General features: G+C 50.4%; 2 protein-coding genes across 2 annotated transcripts in view; one reads left to right on the forward strand and one right to left on the reverse strand.

The window, feature by feature from the left end:
• The first annotated feature begins 143 nt into the window (after window positions 1–143).
• On the forward strand, window positions 144–6,133 carry arl6ip4 (ADP-ribosylation factor-like 6 interacting protein 4). The gene is made up of 5 exons (XM_084468670.1): window positions 144–643; window positions 891–1,202; window positions 1,289–1,406; window positions 2,148–2,217; window positions 2,299–6,133. Exons 1-5 carry the CDS (start codon window positions 466–468, stop codon window positions 2,353–2,355), a joined length of 735 nt encoding a protein of 244 aa, XP_084324796.1. The 5' UTR covers window positions 144–465; the 3' UTR covers window positions 2,356–6,133.
• Window positions 6,134–6,170: 37 nt separating this feature from the next.
• Window positions 6,171–21,596, reverse strand: part of pitpnm2 (phosphatidylinositol transfer protein, membrane-associated 2) — a gene marked incomplete at its 3' end in the record, with an annotated part of 46,724 nt that continues 31,298 nt past the window's right edge. Inside the window, 19 exon segments of the mRNA XM_084468669.1 lie at window positions 6,171–6,259; window positions 6,262–6,571; window positions 6,810–6,938; window positions 8,035–8,215; window positions 8,621–8,770; window positions 9,316–9,464; window positions 9,665–9,781; window positions 10,117–10,233; window positions 10,372–10,520; window positions 11,168–11,461; window positions 12,950–13,114; window positions 15,276–15,446; window positions 17,076–17,251; window positions 17,657–17,877; window positions 18,253–18,372; window positions 18,809–18,998; window positions 19,552–19,796; window positions 21,311–21,375; window positions 21,487–21,591. Coding sequence (XP_084324795.1) covers window positions 6,171–6,259; window positions 6,262–6,571; window positions 6,810–6,938; window positions 8,035–8,215; window positions 8,621–8,770; window positions 9,316–9,464; window positions 9,665–9,781; window positions 10,117–10,233; window positions 10,372–10,520; window positions 11,168–11,461; window positions 12,950–13,114; window positions 15,276–15,446; window positions 17,076–17,251; window positions 17,657–17,877; window positions 18,253–18,372; window positions 18,809–18,998; window positions 19,552–19,796; window positions 21,311–21,375; window positions 21,487–21,591 — 3,143 coding nt within the window.

Raw genomic sequence — 21,596 nt, forward strand, 5'->3', positions numbered from 1 at the left:
GAACATTATTAAGGAATCTGAGTAATTGGGAAAGAAAATAGACTAAGCCATTTTTTTTAATTGCAATGGTTTCTCGTGGGCGGCTGCAAAAGGATTACGTAAGCAGACACGGCGGCATTATTTGTTCTAAACTAAGTGCAAGCAGCGCATGGTGGTTTAACAAACCTTATAATAATAATAAATAAAAAAATACTAACGAATACAATAGGGTTCCTACGGATTCCGTAGGACCCCTAATAATAATTGAATGGGGTAAGGCTTTTGAAAAACGAATTTAAACACTAAAGGAGAAGCAGTTTTTGAGCTGGGCCTAGGAACCATATATCATGGAAACATTTCTTACGGAAACTATAAGCGAACGGACCCATCCGTTAATCACGAAGATAGTGGCGCTGAGTTTTTCCACATGTTTGGAATTTAAACCTTTTATCCATCGTATGTTTTGGAAGCATTTTTAAGTGAACAATGGAACGCAGTTCGCGTGAACAGCTATCAGAAGGCTCTTCCATCCCCGGGAGGAAGAGGAAAGAAGACAAAAAGAAGAGCAGGAAGAGGTCCTCTTCCTCGTCGTCCTCATCCTCCAGCTCCTCCAGCAGAAGCCGCAGTCCAAAATCCTCCAAATCAGCTTCACACAAAAGCAAAGGTGACTCACATGTGGTGATACTAAAATAAATTAAATAAAACATAGAAAAGCTGAACACTAGGTCGACGCCTGCTCAATTAGCTCAATTATCAGTTAGCTCGCTGATGCTAACTGTTAGCAGTGAGTGGACACATGAAGGTGGCATCGCTCAATGTTGTAATATGTCTCCTTGTTAGATGTTTCACGCAACTACTCTGTTGTACCAATCGTGAATGGTATACCCTTTCCCCGTCCCCTTGTTCTGCAGATACTAAAACAAAAAAGAGAAGAAAAAGAAGTTCCTCCTCATCCTCGTCGTCCAGTTCTTCATCATCCTCCTCAACTTCAAGTGATGAAAAAGCGAAGCGGAAGAAAAGGAAGGCGAAGAAGAGGAAGCTGAAAAAAGAAAAGGCGAAGCTCAAGAAGCAAAAGAAGAAAGAGAAGAAGAAGGAAAAGAAATTGGCCAAAAAATTGGCCAAGAGGACGGAGGCTCCCATCCCGCCCCCACCGGTGGTGGAGGTGGTCCCGTCCTTCCTGGAGACCTGGCAGAGCGACGACGCCGCGGCGGAACTCGGGCCTGGTACGTCCTCCACCATGTATTGAAGTGACTGAACCGTAACACACCCTGGATGTGTGGTTATAATATTGTAAGCATTGTTTCTATAGTGATGACGGACGAGCAGAAGGCCCGCCTGTCCACCAAGAGGCCCCTGACCAAGGAGGAGTACGAGGCCCGACAGAGCATCATCCGCAGGGTGGTGGACCACGAGTCGGGACGCACCAGGTCTGTTGAACACGCATCCAGCTTTCACACTTTGGGGTGACCACTGTCGGCCGACCGAAACGTTTCTCGGGTCGTTCCAAAATGTTTGTAAGCCGACCCCTGCCTGCCTTGGAAGAGCCCATGTGGTAGACGGGCCTGCTTCTTTCTTTGAAAGAAAAATAACAGTAACCTCAATTCAAAATAGTTGTGGTTGATGATTTTATAATAATCGTCTCTCTCTGGACGTGATAAGACAGTCAAATCGGACCAGGTGGCTCTTTCTCCTTAGGATCCTGCTTTGATCTCCCTAGTTTCGTTGCTAGATGTTCAATGGATAGTAGGGATGTGAATAACTCAAATTTTTCATGGTTGAATAATCAGTGGGTGGTATGAACGAATAATCGATTATTCGATGTGTGCCGACATTCACAACGGCAGCCATGGATCATCGGCAAGAAATCACTTATCTTAAACGCAAAAAACAAACTTTAACAGTGATCAGTGTTTGTGTTGTGTGCATATATATTAATATTTATGCTTGTGTATTGTTTTTCTGTACATGATTAATAATAATAATAAAAAAACTAGTAGTGCTACAGAACCAACATTAGTTCTGTCCGTTAATTCTTGTTTATTTGAATGGGAAAAAATGTTAACTGTCCAAATGTTAAAAATCGGCTTTGACCCTCGGGAACGAATAATCAAATATTCTGACCCACCCCTAATGGATAGTGGAATAAATGAAATAACTTGTTTCCTCAGACTGGTGAGGGGAGAAGGGGAGATCATCGAGGAGATTGTCACTAAAGAGAAACACAAAGAGATCAACAAGGTAACTTGTTCAACGACTATATGGAATGTTATTTCATTAACTGCGTTAAGTTTAGTGTCTTAACCATGTCACTCCCTGCAGCAATCCACCAAGGGAGATGGAAACGCCTTCCAGAAGAAGATGGGCCTCAACAGGTAGAGAGGTCATGGGCAGAAGACACTTCAAGAGGGCTGCTTCCCAAGCGGATATAGTTGTTGAAGTGTGGTTAGTGGGGAGTAGGACCCGGCCCTCGTAATGTCCGGGCAGCCGCTCACTCCTAGTGTGGTCTAGTTATGTCAGGGAGGTTAATTCACTCTACTGCAGTGCAGTGTGGTAAAGGTAGCTATGTCAGACGTTAAGTCACGCTACTGCAGTGCAGTAGTTTTACTGTTTTAAGTGCACTGTATGACCGCCGCCTGGCTGAAATGTGCCAGTAGCCGATCTGCTTTGATGCCCCGAATGCAGATTAGCAAGCCTAGACACTTTAAAGATGTCAATGTTGTTTCCTTGTTTTTTTTAACCTTTTTTTAATGTTAAATGATTTTTTTTTATTCAACTATAAGCTGTAAATTCATATGAACAACTTTGCTATTTGAAGTCCTCAACAAGAAATAAAACTAATTTTCAGAAATCAAATTCATTCATTCAAGTCATTCTATTCGTACAACTATGTCTACAAGCCTTTATCACTACTCATGATCATAAAGAAACTGCAGCTACAGAGGTAGAAAACTGCTTGGACCGCATACCTGATCAGGCTGTGGAGAGGTGCTGCCAGGCCTACATGCACTAACATGCCAGTATGTGTATGTAATATGGAAATACTATTCAAAGGATTTTTTTATAAGAATATAGGATGCATTTTGTAGGACCATTTTCACACTGACTGAGCAGTAAAGAACAAGATTACATTTTTGGTTTTCTCAGCTTAAAGGGGATGCCCAAAAATGACAATATTTCTTTAGTAGTTCTTCATATGTTATTTACACACTGTACATACAAACATGGGAATGGATAAAATCAAGTTATCCAAAACCAAAAAAAAGAAACGGCTTGTGCAATGAAAATATTTCCCAAGCTTTTACAAATGCTTTGTAGTATTTACAGCTCTGAGTGCACTAAGAGTGGCAGAACATGGTCAGACTATTGGATGTTACATTATCAAGTTAAAAATAGTTCTTAGGATAAATTAAACCCATTGTTTTGTAAGCTAGCATATCCTTTCAACATGTTAAAAATAGATCATATATTTTTTTACCTTGTGTTTTATGTTAACTGAAACCTCCAGTTTTCTGGTAAAGTAACGTGTCCTCGTTTTACCGTACGGTACACTGTGCATTGATGTTCTGCACCCTGTCCACAAGGTCACCTTAAAATACTACTGGTGAAGCAGCTTGGATAACCCAGACCCGGCTAGGAGGGGGGTTGTAAGGCAGGGAGAGGGAACCTCAAGGTCGTTATTTTCTGTATCCGTAGCAGAACGGACTGCCCAGATGCTTGGCTTGCACATATTATACAGACTTTCATTCTCCGGATCAAATGTGTACACGATGGGTGATCTTTAGCAGCAGGGCCACTTTTTATTCTATGTTGCCTATTGTGGACTTTCAGTTGGTGACCAAAGACATCTCCCACAACAGGGGTCTTATGAGCGTTGCATACATTAAGAGTAGGAGAGCGCTCCACTGGGTAGTTATTTACATATATGGAAGAACGGGGTCTTCTAACGCCATCTCAAATGGTGCGTTTTACACTTATGTTATGTGTTATGTGCTTTGGAGTAAATTAGGATGTATTTCGGACGATTTTGACACTGGAAACTGATTTTCTCTCCAATAGGCTCTGGTATGGCGTACAAACCACAGATAGAGGCAACATTGTGGTAGTAAATATCAATGTCGCAAATTAAGTCTTAATCTTCTAGACAAACAATAGTCTGGGCCATAGCTTTTTGCAATCATCTTTTGTCAATGTCCTTCCTTCCATGTCTTGAGTTACTTGTCTGTCCACTCAGTCTGAGAAGGCGTGACTCATCTGACCCCCTGCCTGACCAATCGGAAACCTCCCCACGTCACGTGACAGATCAGCCAGCCCGTGCCCGCCCAGGGACTATCTTTAGACCCGGGCCTTCACCTGATTGTCAAAGCATCTTCACATTCTAAGCAGGGCCGGCTCTATGTGTGGAGAGGTGAGTATTGCACATTTCTGCAGAGGTTGGCTCTACGCCCTCGGAGTCGCTCATCGTACAGAGTTTGAACGATTAAACCCAAAGACGGTTTTACCACTTCGACCAAACGGCACAGCATGAACTCTAAACCCTGTTGAATTTAAAACTTTGAAAGCATATTGTACAGAATTTTACAACTCGCCAATTTGCTGTGAAGATGTTGCAATTGTCAGAGCACCCTTAACCTAAAAATAAGTATCTAGAAACACATTCATTGCCTCATTTACAGCATAGGAATACCAACAGGATGGCCATACTTTGACATTTCCATAATAATCGGAATAATCATACGCTATACTATACTATACCATTAACGCAATTCTGGTGATTGGAAAGCATAACCCAGATATCACAGGGACAATACTGTGCCAGGCAGAGACATTAGTTTTGGCTACTGCAAATGAAGTACAGAAAAAAATTCTAAAATTGAATCACAATAAACAAGCTAAAATAAACTGAAAACACCCTCCCCAAAAATCGTTTTGCTTAAAGATCCGTTTTCATTTAAATAACAATAATTCAAATGTATGTGTACTGAATGCGATGCCGTTTTGTCCGGACGACCCTCGAGTCCCTAAGAGGAACCAGAGACCAGAGGTACGTTCCAACACAGCGTGACAGAACACTATGTACAGGCCCTGTGGGCTCAGCTCTGGAGAGACATACAGCAGATCGCTCTCCAGCTTTTGGATTTGGCTCAAACCCCACAGCAGTGGACCAGTGGAGCACTGGTTTAACGCGGTGCGCTGTGACTGGTCTGCCCTGTCACTCACACTGTCGCACTGAAAAAGTGGTTTTCTCGATGGTTTCTCCCCCTTATGTTCAGAGTATCCTGAGTCTGTGAGGAGTCAGTAAAACAGGGAAGAACGTAAATGCATAGATTGTTTCTCTGGCCATAAAAGTACAAACGCCAGCAACGCCTGACATTGCTGCCATAGTTTTCAATAATGTTTGCCAGCAGGATATTACATTAAATCCTTTCAAATCATCGCTAAATAACTAAAATGACAGACAGCACAATATATCGGTAAAGTGCCTAAATGTTCACAATCTCTACCAACAATGGTTAGAAGTCGTGTGGTTGGATGGAGGATATTACCAGGAAAAGAACCAGTCAATTTCCTGGAGGTCAGGATCATGCCAGGACATAGGCCTGTCCTTAAATAGCACTTCATTTATAGCAGAGCTTAATGTCACTAGCAGGCTACGAGCCGTCAACCTCAGCAGGGGAGGGGGGCCGTCCGGGGGGGCGGGGGAGTGAGGGCTCTCTGGAGGATCAGTTCAGCCGCCGGCCACCAGGGAAGCCGGTCTGCATCAACCTGTTCCTTGTTGTAAGACGGCACACTGCCGGGTGGCAATGTTGTAATAAAGACACATAAATATATACTAGTAGTTTACAAGTAGGTAAATGTCAGAACCTTGACTTTAGGAGATCTGATATTGGACGAGTTCTTGCTTAGTAAAGTTGTTTGTTGAAAAATATCTAAATGCCTAATTTTCGTTAAAAAAAAGAAGTTGTGATTTGGTTGATAAAAGTAGGGATCGTTTATGGTGTCGTTTTTAAAAACAGTTTGTAGCACCAACAAAGTCCTCCACTCTCATCCGCTCCGAGCCAGCATTTTATCCTATCCTAAGAAAAGAACGTTTAAAAACATCTTTGCGTGTCCTAAAACGGTGACTCTTCGAGGCCACCCCTCTAAAAGCCGTGGTCCAGGGAAGCGGCGGCAGATCCCCGCGCTCCTCAGCCTCACTTGGGGTTGAAGAGCGCGGGCTCCATCTTGGAGCTGCGGCCCCAGCAGTTGGCCGTGATGCTCATGCTGCGTCCCACGGGGCCCAGCCCGGGCCCTGGTCGGGGGCCCTCTCCAGCCGCTCCCGCCGCTCGCCGTCCGACTGGCTCTGCGTGCGCTCGGGCCGGCCGCTGGGGCTGGTGGCGGGCGGGGCCACGGCGGGGGCGCTTGGCGTGGGCTGGGCCGAGATGGTGCGCAGCAGGTGGTTCCTCTTCCGCAGGAAGTCGCTGTTGGCGCCCAGGCCGAAGCTGCCCTTGCGCAGCACCATGCGGGCGCTGCCGCTGGCCTTGGCCGGCCGCGCAGCGCGGTGGCGGTGGTACTCCAGCTGGGACAGGTGGGCGGCGTAGCCCTCCGTGATGAACTGGGGAGGAGGTGGGGGGGGGGGGGGGGGGGGGGGGGGGGGGGGAGAGAGAGGGAGAGAGTAGGTGGGAGGGGAGAGCAGAAAGAGAAAGGGAGGAGGTGGACAGGGGGAGAGCAGAGAGATGATGATCATGAAAGTTTGCAGTATGGCTCATGGAGCCCTAAAGGGAACGTGTATTTCTGGCTTCAGTGAGCTCCAAACGCTTTAGTCGTCTCCGGATGCTGGAGATGAGCGGTACCTGGCACTGCTGCTGCATCTTCTTGGAGGGCCGGCCCACGATGTAGATCTGGGAGGGGCCCAGGCCGATGGCCGTGTACACCGAGATGTCTTTGGTTGAACCGTAGCCAGCGAATATCTTCATGTTAGCCTGCCAGCCGCACATGAAGAGAGGAGGACAGTGTGAACAAGGCTTGCTTTGTGTGTTCATCACAACAATAGCTTTATTCCTGGGGATATTTGTAGCAAACTCAACAGATGGGCAATATATATAGTCCTGAACAAAAATGAACCAAAATACCACTGTGTGCGCTTTGGGCTCAACTCAAAAGCTCCTAACATATGGACCTATACCTTAAGACAGCGCAATATATATATCTTTACGAAACGTACTGATATTACAAGATTGGGTTACTTTTTATCCACGCTTGTGACACCACATCTGGTGTGATCGTGTTTATTCTGGAGATGTTGCTGCTATGCTGCTTTGGAATTTGGAAGTTTTAAATCAATGGAAATGGTGGCGGTAACGTTCATGAAATTTGTGAAATTGTGAAATACAGAACTTCACAGGAAGGATTACTTTACCCCATTCTCTTCCATAGTGAAGAAAACTATATATATATATAGCTTATATATAAAATATGATATATAGCAAATCACTTTGTAACAAGGAGAGCTTTTTAAAACATTGAAAATAGATGTCCTGAGCAACATTACATTATTTGACTCAACAATGTGTGCTCAGTCAACAGGATTGGTGAAGGTCAGGATCTCTGACTTTGTTTAAAGAAGTTTACCCAGAACCAGAGAGACGTGTTGGTACGACTGTGATTAAGTGCACACAACTTCTGCATGTCACTGCCCTCATGTGGGCCTTCTAAATACTCCTGATTGCTTCTGCAAGGCAGGTGTTTGACAAACCTTCCCAGTTTTAGCAACAGAACCTGGGAGGGCAGCAGACCCCCCAGACCTCACAGATCCTCCAGACCCCCCCAGACCTCACAGACCTCACAGACCCTCCAGACCCCCCCAGACCTCACAGACCTCACAGACCTTCCAGACCCCCCCAGACCTCACAGACCCTCCAGACCCCCCCAGACCTCACAGACCTCACAGACCCTCCAGACCTAACGAGCACAGCCTCCCATGATCTGCCTTGCAAGGCTGGCCCCCCCCCCCCCCCCGTGTCCCAGTCCCAGGCTGCTAGCCCCCCCCCCCCCCCCACGCCCCGGTCTTGGGCCCACCTCGGTGAGGGACTTGAGGAAGTTGGCCTTGTGTCTGAGCGGGTCGTGGACCAGGCCGTCGCAGAAGGACACGATGCCGTGGGGGAAGTTGTGCTGGGAGAGCCAGGCCACCACGCGCTGCTTCTGCATGTCGGGCCGGCCCGTCACGTAGATGATCAGGAAGCCCAGGTCCTGCCAGTGTCTGCCCCCCCGCACAGCAGAGCACAAGACGGAGGTCAGAACCACCAAGAGCGTCGTGTCATGTTTAGTGGGAGTTAGAAAGTGAGACAATTAGTAAACTAGACCCAGAGCGTACACCATACAAAGTCATCTAATCTAAAAAAACGCTAAGATATCACATGCAAACTCAATCCCCCCTCCCCAGATCTGATCATAGAATAACGACTCATGGTCCAACATACCGCGTCCTGTTCAGACAACAACAACATTCCTTATTAACTGAACTTATCATTTGAATGAATAAAGTGTGACCTTTCACGATGAGCTAATGGCAGAGGGCCAAATGGTGATGTGTGTCATTATGAACGAACGACGAACGAACAAACGCACGATACATATGTTATTGACTGAGTGTGCTGCTGCTCACCGGACCACGTCCACCGCCCCCGCCCGCACTTTGGGGTCGCTGCCCATGATGGAGACGCTCGCCGCGAACGAGCCGTCGATGCTGAACACCACAAACTCAGTCCCCCGCGGCAGCACCGTCAGGTAGCTGTCTGCAAAGGTGTGGTCCCCCCTGGGAGGCGGTGACAGGAGGGTGGAGGGGGAGAGAGACAGGAGGGTGGGTGGAGGGGGAGAGAGAGAGAGAGAGAGGGAGTCAGGTTGCTATATTGTCAGGTGTGACAGAGAATCACCAACAACAGCCCAAAGGAGAGATGAGGGTTAAGTGTACAGAATCAGATACATGACTTTGTCTGTTTATTTCTATGCTTTGGCAACGCGTCTTTTCATTTAAAGGGCATGACAATAAGGGTGCATAAACATCTCTGTCTCTATCGAGAGAAGAGAAGAGAGGCAATAGAGGAGGAGAGAATAGAGGAGTGGAGTGGAGAGGAGAGAGAGAAGAGGCCTTCGTGTTCTACAAGAGACTCTTTCTCTTAACAATCCATAAACGATGAATCAGAATCATTTATTGCCAATTATGCTAACATAGTAGGAATTTGTCTCAACGTTCCAGTGTGTGTGTTCCAACAGATAAGAAGTCAAACCCCAACACAGAGTAGCGTCATAGCAGCCATGGACGGCGCATGAGCTCTGGGGGGAGTGGCTGGGCGGACTCACCGGACCACCATCTTGATGGGGTAGACCCCCACCCCCAGGCGCCGGTCCTCCGGCAGCAGGAAGGAGACGCGCCCGCTGCTGTTGGTCACCTCCGTGTCGAAGTGCACCCACTCGCCCGAGGGGGGCTGCGTCATGATGTGGAGGTCCACCTGCAACGCACCCACAGGGGCGGTTTACAGAGACACTCACGCACGCACGCACACACCCACACCGACCCACACCCACCCTCTCCCGCCTCCTACCTGGGAGGGGCTTATTGACTGGGAGGGGCTTATTCAGTGGGAGGGGCTTATTCAGTGTGAGTGGAAGCAGTCCTTGGGTGATTCCGGAGACATTGAAGCACACCCACCTTCTCCCCGGTCAGGGTGACCATGTCCAGCGGGCCGTACATGAAGCGTCCCACCAGCAGCTGCTGCCCGCCCTCTGTGAATACGGCGTCGCTCAGGCGGTGGTTGGCCGTCACGTTCTGCCCAGGGGAACAGACAGAGGAGCCTATCAGTGCCCTGTTGGGAGCCTGTGTATACGTCTTATTGTATTAATCATGTGTATACATCATGTATTATCAGATTGAAGCCAGTTCCGACTCTGATCTCAATACTACAGATATCATGATCTCATGCCCCCCCCCCCCCCCCCCCTCCTCTGATCTGGTCTTTACTCTGTACAGATCCCCACTCTGATGAGATCTCATGGGATCTCATGTGATCTTGTGTGATTTTTTGCTACCATGCGATCTCGCGTGATCTCGTGTGATCCCGTGAACCTGTGTGATCTTGTGATCTCATGTGACCCTCTTCTTACCCGGATCTTGACGTGAGTCCTCTTGCGGAGCCACTTCTCCCGGGGTTTGGACGGGGTGAACTCTGACACCTCCTTCCCGTCCAGCTCCAGGATGCTGGAGTTCTCGTGCCTCATGACCTTCAACACAAACCAGTTTAGCAGTCACCCACACCTGGTCACAAACAGCAACAGGATCAATGAGTCCTGTTCCCCCACAGACGGCGCCGTCCCCCGGGGGGGGGGGGGGGGTCTCTGAGCTCCGGCCCCGGGTCTTACCTGCCGCAGCAGAAAGGACACCACGTCGGTGGACTCCCAGTAGGAGGCGTGGAAGAGGTGCGGCAGCGCCACGGTGGGGAAGGCCGTGAGCGCGTCCGGACAGTACAGTGCAAAGTCCATCCGCTTGGTGCCCCACCAGCGCGCTGCGACTGACAGGAGAACCACAGCGTTAACACAAGAACCCCAGCGTTAAGGAGGGGAACATCAGCACCCCAGCGTCACGGAGGGAACCACTGAACCACTGGCTGGGTCGGGGCTAATCAGGGGGATGGGATGCAATCTTTCAACATTGCAGTGTTCTCCACCAGAATGAATGCCCTTTGAAGAATCATTGTTAGAACCATGTTGGAAGAAGCTTCTTAAAAGAAGAGGAGAGCAAGAGGATCTGCTTACCGCTGGATGTGACCTGATTTATGAACCGGAATAGTGATTAGAAGGGAGTGAGGAGGACTGGTTAATGGTGTGGAGGACGTTTAGGCGTGAGCATAGAAAGATCTGAAGAGAACCTTCTAATTGATATCCTGAATCAGGTTATGGAAAACTGATATAATCACTCAGACATAATCAACCGGATCCTAAATGATTATGATTCAAGCTGACGCAGAGAACGGCAAGAAAACCCAGACGATGTGAACAGCGCGACGCCCAGCAAACACCGCGAGCAGCACCAGCAGAAAGACCAAGCGGGGGGGGGGAGGTGAGGTGAGTAAGACTGAGGATGCGGCCAGAGGAAAGAGGAGGCCAGACGCTGCTGGCCTGCGACCAGAGGCCGAGAAGAGCCCCGTCCCGGGAGTACCTTGGTCCACCTCGGCCTGGGAGTCCAGGGAGACCAGGTCCGAGAAGGCGTGGTCCAGCCCTGCGGAGGGACACGACTCACACGGGCTGCTGGAGCCCAGACCCTCACAGGCCTCCTCATCAGGGTCTGAGGGAGGGGCCAGACCTGGACCCGGGTCCGAGACTGGAGGGCCTTTGACCCGGTCCCTCCTACGCGACTTGGGCGGACTCCTCAGGAAGAATTTGTTTTGCGACGAGAGGGCGAGTTGGGACAACAGGCTTAACTTTTTGGATTGGTTAGTTTGGCGCGACCGTTCTACGGACAAGGAGGGAAAATAAAGCATGAGAAATGATGAGAAATGATGAGCTGATGATGGCTACGAGAAGATAACAGCTTTCTTAAGACAATAACGGGCACGGTGTGACGAAGACCTCTCGGCGTCTCACACACAAATCTGCGCTGCAAAGGATAGGTTACCAACGGTTAAAAGTGACGGTTCCTCAAGCACTGCAGCTTTCAGAAGGTAGAACCTTTAGAACCGTCTAGAGGCTAGAGCCTGCGCTCTCATAAACATCAGAGAGGAAGTGCTGTAACTGAGGGAGGAAGGGCGAAGGGTCAGACAAAAACAGAACACTGAACACAACAAAGGCCTGGCCGCCTGAGCAACACTGCATAGGAGGGGGATGCAGGCGGGACCCAGGGGAGGCAGGGTCTGCATGCAGAACGCAAAAAACGGTTGATAAATGCAGCAACTGTGGATTGCATTTACATTGAGACAGTGGGTAAGAGTAACGAGGACATGTGTGAGAACTGAATGAGATAAGACATATACATCCCATATACAGCGTCCACGTGCATCCTGCTATTGACCACATGACGAGCCAACACCACCGGAAGGCTGCCATCGGTTTCCTACCCTGGCTACTACACCGAACCCTAGCTGAACTAATGCCCACCTAACTAACTAATAACTTCAGAGCTCAACTAGACACTCTCTAATGCGACACATTGACATGGCCTTATACCTTGATTTAACAGTCTCCATCACAGTAACCAAACATTTGACCTCAACATCACCAGCGCTTACAGAATACCTACGAAGACGCAAAGTCCTCCACTCTCAAACGGTGCGTGCCAGCATTTTATCCTATCTTAAGAAAAGATAGGATAAAATGGCCACCCGATGCTTTCATCGTAGTTCTGGTCATATGCTTGTCTAACCAGAAGACATTTGGCCACCATGAGCTAGTCATGTTGCTAGAGGCAGCATTATGTCCTTGGATACTCTCCACCCGCTAGTCAGTTAGCTAGTTAGCTCCACTTAGTCTTGCTAGGTTCTGCTAGCCTGGTTAGCTCCAGTTTATCCGGTTATTTATGAGATATGAAAAAAATCCTGTAAAACTTGGACCATCAATTTCTTTGGTCAAGTATTTGGATTCTTCATATCTGGCCAATGAAGACAATGGTCCAAATTCTCTGGGATTCTTTTGTAGACCACGATTTTCATGACACATGTATGAAACATACAAAATCACTGAGCGTGACAGCTAGCCTGGTTAGCTCCAGTTTGTCTAGCTAGATTCTGCTAGCCTGTTAGCTCCTGTCTGGCCTGTGAGATTTTGTGTGTGTAGAGTCAGAGTGAGAAGAGGCTGAGAGATATAAAAGAGAAAGAGAGAGAGGGAGAGAGTGAAGAGAGCGTGAGAGTGTTTTTTGCGAGTAAGAGAGTGAGAGCGAGAGCAGGAGACAGAAAGAGAGGGAGAGAGAGGAGAAAGGAGTGCAGCATGTTGGGGGGTGAGAACTTACTGTTGGCTATGTTGGTGGCAGTGTAACTGTCTGCCATCCCTGACACCTGGCTGGCCATGCTGACCTCACTGGCCCGCCGCAGGCCCCTGAAGTGGGGGCCCGGTACGGGGGAGGTGGGGTTCGAACTGTCCATGAAGACACCACCATGAGACTGAACAACATCCGCTATTGAGCCAAAACAAGGAGATCCCGTTAGACACAGACGTCACAGGGAGGAGGGGGGGGGACAAGGGATGGACAATGGGCGGCGATAGCCCAGGAGATGAGACGGATAACACTGTTGTTACTAAGAGACGTGAAAACACTGTGGTTACATGAAGACACGCCCATAAGGTTTCCACGGAGAGGCCGGATGTAGAGGGATCTCTGATACGGCCCTGAAGGTCTTTGTATGCTCACAGTACTGTGATCTGGTGTTACGTGCATTAGTCATTCAAGCATTTTTACCTTGAAATGACTAATAGAGGTGATAGAACTCATACCGGCCTTTCCCGTCGAAACATTATGGGATTTGGGATTCAGCGCAAACACATTCAAAGCCTGCTTGTAAAAAAGGTCATCAAAAACAAACGCTTGTGCCCTCGTGACCGCAGGACCGGCAAGAGCACACAAAAACAAGACAGAACACAAACACACACATGTTTTAGAAGGTCACCCAGCTTCTCCATGAGCAGGTTGGGGATAAGGGTAACTTTTGCGTCTCCAAGTATATATTTATATTGGCATATCCAAGGAGAGTCTTGATATAGGAGGGTCCTTCTCAGAACCAGTCTGCTAACGGCAGAACATTTCTTAACCTTTCTTTAAGAATCGGTTTCGTACTTCATCAGGGAGACTGCGTATTTGAGTGGTAATGTGCACGTGTGGAGCGTGCACACTGGCACGGAGAGAGAGCAGGGCAATGCAGCGAGATACGCTCACTGTCCACACCGCAGAGCCACGACGCCCTGAACGTGCCTCACTCACGCCACAGCAGAGCAAACCAAAGCGGTGGAAACGGGGAAAGGACGGGCGATGAAACACACTGGAGGAAGCCAACACGCACAGGCGGAGGGGGAGGGTGATGGGGTCGGTGGAGGTGACGGAGGGGCAGATACAGGAGAGGCTACACACACACACACACACACACACACACACACACACACACACACACACACACGGCGATGGGGATGGGGTAGGCGGCCGGAGGTGACAAATACAGGAGAGGCTACACACACTCCGGGGTGGCGGGCGGGGCTCTGTGGGGCCCGTCCGGCCAGTGGAGCAGCGGCACGGGGAAGCAGGTCTCGCTGATGGTCTCCGGGCAGCGCAGCGCAAGGGGGGGGGCGGGGTCGAGCAGCAGGGGGGCGTTGCTCTGCACTGTCTCCACTACCGGGGGGGGAGGGGTTGGGGGGGGGGGGTTGGAGTAGGGGTGGGGGTCGGGCAGGGGTAGGGTGGGGTGGGGGTCGGGGGAGGTAGGAGTGGGGGTTTAAGGTGAGGTAAAGGTGGGGTTCAGGTCAGGGGTCGAGGTAGAGTGAGAGATGGGGTAGGGGTGGGGTTGAGGTCAGGGGGTGAGGCAGGGTGAGCGGTGAGGTAAGGTGGGGTAAGGGTGGGGTTGAGGTCAGGGTGAGAGGTGGGGGTTAGAGGCGGGGTAAGGGTGGGGTTGAGGTCAGGCAGTGAGGGGGCCGGGTCCCACAGACGCAGGAGCAGGAAACAGAGAGAGGAGAGGAAGGACAAGGAGGAAGACACAGAAGAACAGATGAGGAACAGGACATGAGAGCAGCTGCCGCCACACACACACACAGAGAACCCTTTTCCATCTCCCGGCTCCCAGACAGCCTACGCCCTTCTCTTCATGAACCTAAGACGATCTTCATCTTGTTGGGATGAATCTCATCAAAACGTTTAGCCTGACCCAAACGTCCACGAGGGTTTACGGTTCTTTCACCTCGCTTGAGCCCGTACACCCTGGAGGATCAGGGGTGTGGTCGGCGAGGAGAGCTTATCGAAAGAAAAAGGTCAAATGGACTGCATTTACACCGCGCCTTTTTAACCAGCAGCCACTCAAAAGGCTTTACAATATTGCCTGACATTCACCCATTCAAGCACACATTCACACACTGACGGCGGCGTCGGCCGTGTAAGGCGACTGCCAGCTCGTCGGGAGCAGTCAGGGTGAGGCGTCTTGCTCAGGGACACCTCGGCACTCTAGCTAGGAGGAGCCAGGGATGGAACCAGCAACCTTCCGGTTACCAGCCAACCCGGTCCACCTCCTGAGCCACATGCCGCCCCCAATCCCATTGGCCTGAGTGTATCCAATCAACGGGCTGCATCCGCAGGGGCTCACCCAATAGGGCGGAGTTCCCGTCGCCCAGGGGGAAGCGCTGGTAGCGGGGCACGTTGAAGGGGGGCAGCAGGTGGAACTTCTTCTCCAGGAGGGGCTCCAGGCGAGAGGCCGAGGGGTCCGCAGGGTGGAACAGGTTGTACACCTGCTGGCACGCGGGCCTCAGTGTGGCCACTAGGGGGACACGGAGAGACACTGGTTACTGCTGTAGCACTGGAACATGTTTAAGAGAGAGAGAGAGAGAGAGAGAGAGAGAGAGAGAGAGGGGAGAGAATGGGCTAGCTTGAGTGAGGAGATAGAGGGAGAGAAAGATGAGAGATGAATATAAACAGCGATGAGAGACAGGGAGAGAAGAGAGGTGAGAGAACCAGAGAGGCAGGATGTCTGATTTAAAGAGAGATGAAATAAAGACAGAGGAACACACTGTACATCTATTGAAATCCTCGGCTACAATATCTATTGTTTTTCTCTTAAACTCTGCATTTAGAAAGTTGAACCTCAATAATAAGCCCCCATAATAAGAACATCGAATGTAGCATGAAGCCTGTTTTATATATTAAATATAGGAATCCATATCTTTTACAGTGGGTTGCATTCACATTGCCAGTTTGACGCGTGCACACAAGAGACAACCATGCATGTTCAAGTTCATGAACAAATGTTCACGTTTATGTTGATAGGTTCATGTTGATAGGTTCATGTTGAAAGGTTCATGAGCCTAGGTTCATGTTCATGGGTTTCATGTTCATGGGTTCATGTTTGTAGGCGCGGCTGTGTGACGTCATGCTCACAGCCTGTATTTACAGCAGGGCTGTGTGAATGCTGTATGCAGTCTGCTGTATTCTGAGATGAATCATTCAAACTAAACAGCTATCCTATCATCATCTTTTACCCCGGGGACCTTGAAACCAGTGGAGAACGTGTGACCTAATGCTTCTTTCCTTTGTGTTTGTAAAGTATAGCCTGACCTAAAGGCCTGTGAGGACTAAACATAAAAGACAGAAAATAAGGTTTGGGGGATTTTCCACGATCCAAAGAAATGCCCGCTACTCTTGTGTGCTTTGCACTGTTAGAACAGGATTATCTTTCCTCACACACGAGGAGACGATGTGCTGTTTGCTTTGGGTGGATATTAGATTCCTACCCTGTCGTGTCTCTATTCCTAATAAGCAACACAGAGCAGGCGGATGATGTCAGAGATCAGAGTGTCTCCACACGGCCTGGGGGTCCGTTCCGCTCCCAGGACGGAGCATCAAACTAGGTTCATGTGTTCATCCTGCTCCCTGCTCAAACACTTCTGTTTACTGAGCTGATCTGAGGACTACACCATGCCAAGCTCAACATTATAAGAACTATTTTACCCCATGTGCCATGTCCCCTTATTTTATTTTATTTGTATTTTTTATTTAACCTTTCTTTAACCAGGAAAAGGTCCCATTGAGTTACAATAACTCTTCTCCCTGGGAGTCTTGGCCAAGACAGGCGGCAAAAGGTTTCAGCATACACAAACGACAAGACAAGGCCACACACTACACCACAAATGACACGCTACACACACTAGAATGCTAGACATCACACTTAATATCAAGCTAAGGTATGACAAGCTAACGCTGATGAACTCTGACCTGTCTCCTCTCCCAATATCGCAGTTCAGAAATGGTTTTATATACTCTAATCTGAAGCTCTGATTGTGCATTCGCTGTCTAGGACAACGAAGACCATCCAGCGATCTGATGTGCCGCTGACCCTGGGTCAGTGGGGATGGTTCAATGAGGTCGGTGTTGCTCCTGGGGGTCTGCTTACCATCCATCACGGGGATGACCGTCTTCCGCAGGGCGAGCACCAGCCCCAGGGGGGAGCCGAACATGAAGAAGTCCGCCACCTCGAACTCAAACTTCCCCAGGGCGCTGGCGTCCAGCATGGTGCTGCTGCTGGAGCGCCGCGACACGCCGTCGCTGCGCAGCACGTTGGAGTGCAGGCTGAAAGCAGTTAGTCAGTCTGGTTGGTGCTACTCAATGCTACTCAATGCTAGTCAATGCTAGTCAGTACTAATAAATGCTAGTGATTGCTAGTCAATGCTAGTCAACGCAAGCTAGCCCGCTGTTTGCGAACACCACGTGATGTTTAGAGGGGCAAAAGAAACAGTGAAGTCAAGTTGATGCACTTAACGGAAAAGTAGTGAAAGTGAGACTGGGACAGCATCTTAGTGATGCATTGAGTACATCAGTGCATCACCATGCTAGTTAATTGATTAGCATTAACTAGCATTGACTAGAATCAACTAATGATGCACTGATGTACTTAGTGCATCACTTAGCTACTCTATCTAGTACTCCAGTTTTCAGTACACCAGAGCAGCACACAGCAGCACACAGTAGACCCACCTGGACAGGAAGGCGTGGTGCTGTTTGATGGTGTCCACCTCGTAGGTGGAAGAGTCGCTCCTCTTGCGCGTCAGCGGCTTCTTGGAGTCATCCGAGGCGGAGGAGCCGGAGCGGGGGATGTCTATGTTGCTGCGGCTGAGGTGGCGGCTGGCCTCCAGGCCAGGGGACATCAGGCCCTGCCCGCAGGGCACCATGAAGCCCGGAGACAGCAGGTCCTGGTCCTGTTACAGAACCATGAGGGGAGCCCGAGTCACTGGCAGGAAGAGAGCTTCATCACGGAGCAGCCGCTCAAGTACACCTGGGAGAAGGATGGAGGTGTACCGGCGGACCGATACGCTCCAGCATGGACGTTCCCCCACAGGGACACTCGGAGGGGAACTATAGCAGGTCATCAGAGGGGGGGGAGGCCATGGACTGTATTGCAAATCAATAGAGTAGATCCAAGACAGCTAGCTAGAGCGCACCGAGCTTCTCTCATGGATAAAAGAAGAATGGAGATGGTGGTCTCCTACCTGCAGCCTGACCACCTCATGGATCAGAGACGGATAAGAGGTGGCCTCATGGATAACAGATGAATGGGGGGGGGGGTCTCCTACCTGCACGCTGACCACAGACCCTCTGCGGCTGCTGTTCTGGCTCTCGTTCACCGTCTGGTTGCTGCTGCAGAGTGCGTCGAAGCCCAGGATCCCGCCCACGCAGTCCCCGATCAGACACACCTGCAGACCAGAACCACGTCGTCACTGGGAACCAGTCGCTCACGCACGCATTCGCGCTTTGTAACTGGGAACCAGTCACTGGGAACCAGTCGCTCACGCACGCATTCACGCTTTGGAACTGGGAACAAGTCACTGGGAACCAGTCGCTCACCCACACATCGAACTGGCCGTCATACACAATGTGTCACAAACCCCACTAATGAGATATAATACTTAGAAAGTCCACTTGATGACCCCAGAGCTGTTAAAACAGTGGAGTGGACGGCTCTGGGGCCCATTCTAAATCTCCCTTTTACTCCCACTGCATGTAGGGCCCCCCTCTAACTCCCACTGCATTTAGGGGCCCCCTCTTACTCTCCCCATTCTCCCACACTGCATGTATCTTCCCATGGTCCCAGTGCAGGCTCCCATAACGTTCCCAGTGCACGGGGCTCACCTGGCCGGAGAAGGAGTCTCCGTTGAGAGAGCGCAGGAAGTCGGCGTACACCTGGTTGGCCCGCAGCACCACGGTGGCCACGGCCTCCTGGTACTGGGGCGAGGAGGTGGCCAGCAGGGGCAGCGCCGCCAGGGGGATGTGGTCCTGGCTGCTGGACAAACAGCCCTCGTCGTAGCTGTACGGACTCAGACTGCAGCACAGAGCGGCGTGTGTTACCATAATAACCTTGACATGGTGGTGCACGCCAGAGCCTATGAGTCTGGAGCAAAGCCGTGTGTGTGTGTGTGTGTGTGTGTGTGTGTGTATGTGTGTGTGTGTGTGTGAACTTCTGTTAGATTATTCTGTGCGTTTTTTTAATGTGTGTTTGCAGCATGTGTATTTTAGTATGTGTGTTAGCATGTATGTATATTCTCTGTGCATGTATCTATGTTCGCTGTGTGTGTGTGTGTGTGTGTGTGTGTGTGTGTGTGTCTGTGTTGGTATTTAAGCATGAATGTGTGGATTTGTGGATAAGTGTATGTGTGCGTGCGTATGTGTGTGCGCCCGTGTGTAGGTATGTATGTATGTATGTATGTGTGCACGTGTGTGTGTGTGTGTGTATTTGTGCACGTGCATGTGTGCAGGCGTGCGTGCGTGCGTGCGTGCGTGCGTGCGTGTCCGTCCGTCCGTCCGTCCGTCCGTGCGTGCGTGTGTGCGTGCGTGTGTGCGTGCGTCCGTGTGTGCGTGCGTGCGTGCGTGCTCACTTGGAGACCAGGCTGAAGGCCTCGGCGCAGATGGCGGGGCAGGGCACCAGGCGCAGGGCGATGCGGCCCAGCGCGGTGGGGTAGTGCACCCGCATCACGCCCTCGAACGCCCCGCTGAGGGTGTTGACGTCCGCCTGCTTGCTGCTGGCCTCCCCGCCGCCCGAGTCCAGGATGTTGCCCCCGTGCAGCACCAGGATCAGCACGTGGATCTGAGAGGGCTGCAGACCCTGCTGGGACGAGCAGTCCTGCACGCACACACACGCGCACACACACACACACACACACACACACACACACACACACACACACACATGCAGAGGTAAGACCAGGTGAGAAGAGACAGGAGATGAGGAGATAGCGGAGGGACTTGTTAAAGGTCACAATAGAAGGGCAAAGAAAATTGTTGGTGAACAAAAATTCTAAATAAAAATCAAACTCAAAACAAATACACAGGAATTGACCAACACAATACCAAGTGGATCCAAGGCCCAGCCGTCATGGCTGAGCTGTTTTACTGCAGTGATGATCTGATGATGATTTAACCTCTCCATCAGTAACAGTCCTGCTGCTGGTATCATAATTGTTGGGAGTTATGGAGTGATTGTGCTGACTGCAGACCAGCCCTGGCTCCGCTTTTGTGTCCATCTCTACAAATACTGACCGCTGGACAAAGAGGCTTACGTAACCACTTCAATGCTGTTCTGGACTGTTTACATGGCTTCCATTCATCCTCGTTGCCTCCAACATTATACACTTTATAAAGAAGGGCGTCTTCTGGACAAGCACAACTGCATGCTGGGATACGACACCGTTTTGGACACTCAGCTCCCTAAGGGTACCAATATTTACCAAGAGCGACTATGTTTAACCAGTACCTCCATTTAAACCGCTGTCATCTAAGGCAACATGGCAGCAGGAGAACGATGACCCGACCTCACTGCTCTCACCGTGTTTCCAAACGGAGGCTGACGGCCCACCAGGGCGCTTCTCAAGACCCTCTGATACGACCTCAAACTCTCTTCAAACAGAACCCCGACACACATCCCCCCCCCCCCCCCCAAATAAACAACAACAAAACAACGACAGCAGCCACGCTATTCAGAGAGTCGGACAGTTCTCGGAGAAGCAGCAAACACGTCACGGGTCACAGGTCACAGGTCACAGGTCACGGACAAACACGAGGGGGCAGCTCCACAGGTGAGTTGTCGGGGGGGGGGGGGGGGGGAGAGCGCTGGGTTTGGGCGGAGGGGAGAACCCGGTCACAGGTTGTATCAGAAGCTACTTCAAGGACCACAATGCAGCAGGGCACAGGGGGAGGGGGGGTGGGGGGGGGGGCCACGACATGTTTACTTACTGACTGGTGTCGGGTAACGGTGATGGTGGGAATGGTAGAGCTAGCGGCTCGGCCTTTAACAGGGCCACGCATCTGAACACAAGAGGACAGAGAGGCTTGATGGACAGAAGCCCACCTCCAATCCCGGAGCAGAAATAGCATTTGCAATGACCCGCGTTTCACCAGCAGGGGGCGCTGTTGCCGCAGATTCATTTTCATGTGGTGTTAAGTCTTAAACGCGACCGAGGTTCCTACTTTAAGAGTTGTGCTGTGCTGCTTCGATTTGACCGCACCTTTTGTTTAATAAAATAAAATACAGGAAGTTAAGCAGCTGCCTCTGGAGCGGACTTTCCTCGAAACCTTTGAAAGTGGACATAGCGGAGGTTCTGCGGAGACCGGGCGCTCAAGAGTGACCGGTGGGCCTACCTCGTCCAGTCGCTCCTCGCTGGCGGTGCTTTCATAGTCCACCGTCATTTCCTTGAAGAGTTCACCTGCGCACACACACACAGAAACACAAACACACAGAAAGACACACTTTAACCACAACAAGGTCACAGAGGAGCAGGCGTTGTTCCATCACCGGCGCAGGTCTTCGCTCCTACCCGACGTCCCGTCTGCGTCGGCGTCCTCGATTTTGTCCATGAGGTCGTTGGAGTTCCACTTGGAGATCTCCTTGGGGAAGACGTCCTCGTTGTCCGACAGGTCCTCTGGA

Source organism: Micromesistius poutassou, assembly GCF_964030765.1.
Source record: "Micromesistius poutassou genome assembly, chromosome: 5".
Lineage (NCBI taxonomy): Eukaryota > Metazoa > Chordata > Actinopteri > Gadiformes > Gadidae > Micromesistius > Micromesistius poutassou.

Excerpts from the sequence above, each read along its gene's own strand:
- arl6ip4 (XM_084468670.1), top strand. The coding sequence starts at position 466 with ATGGAACGCAGTTCGCGTGAACAGCTATCAGAAGGCTCTTCCATCCCC. Across the intron at positions 644-890 it reads AGCTTCACACAAAAGCAAAG|ATACTAAAACAAAAAAGAGA; the intron begins GTGACTCACATG and ends CTTGTTCTGCAG. Across the intron at positions 1,407-2,147 it reads CACGAGTCGGGACGCACCAG|ACTGGTGAGGGGAGAAGGGG; the intron begins GTCTGTTGAACA and ends TTGTTTCCTCAG.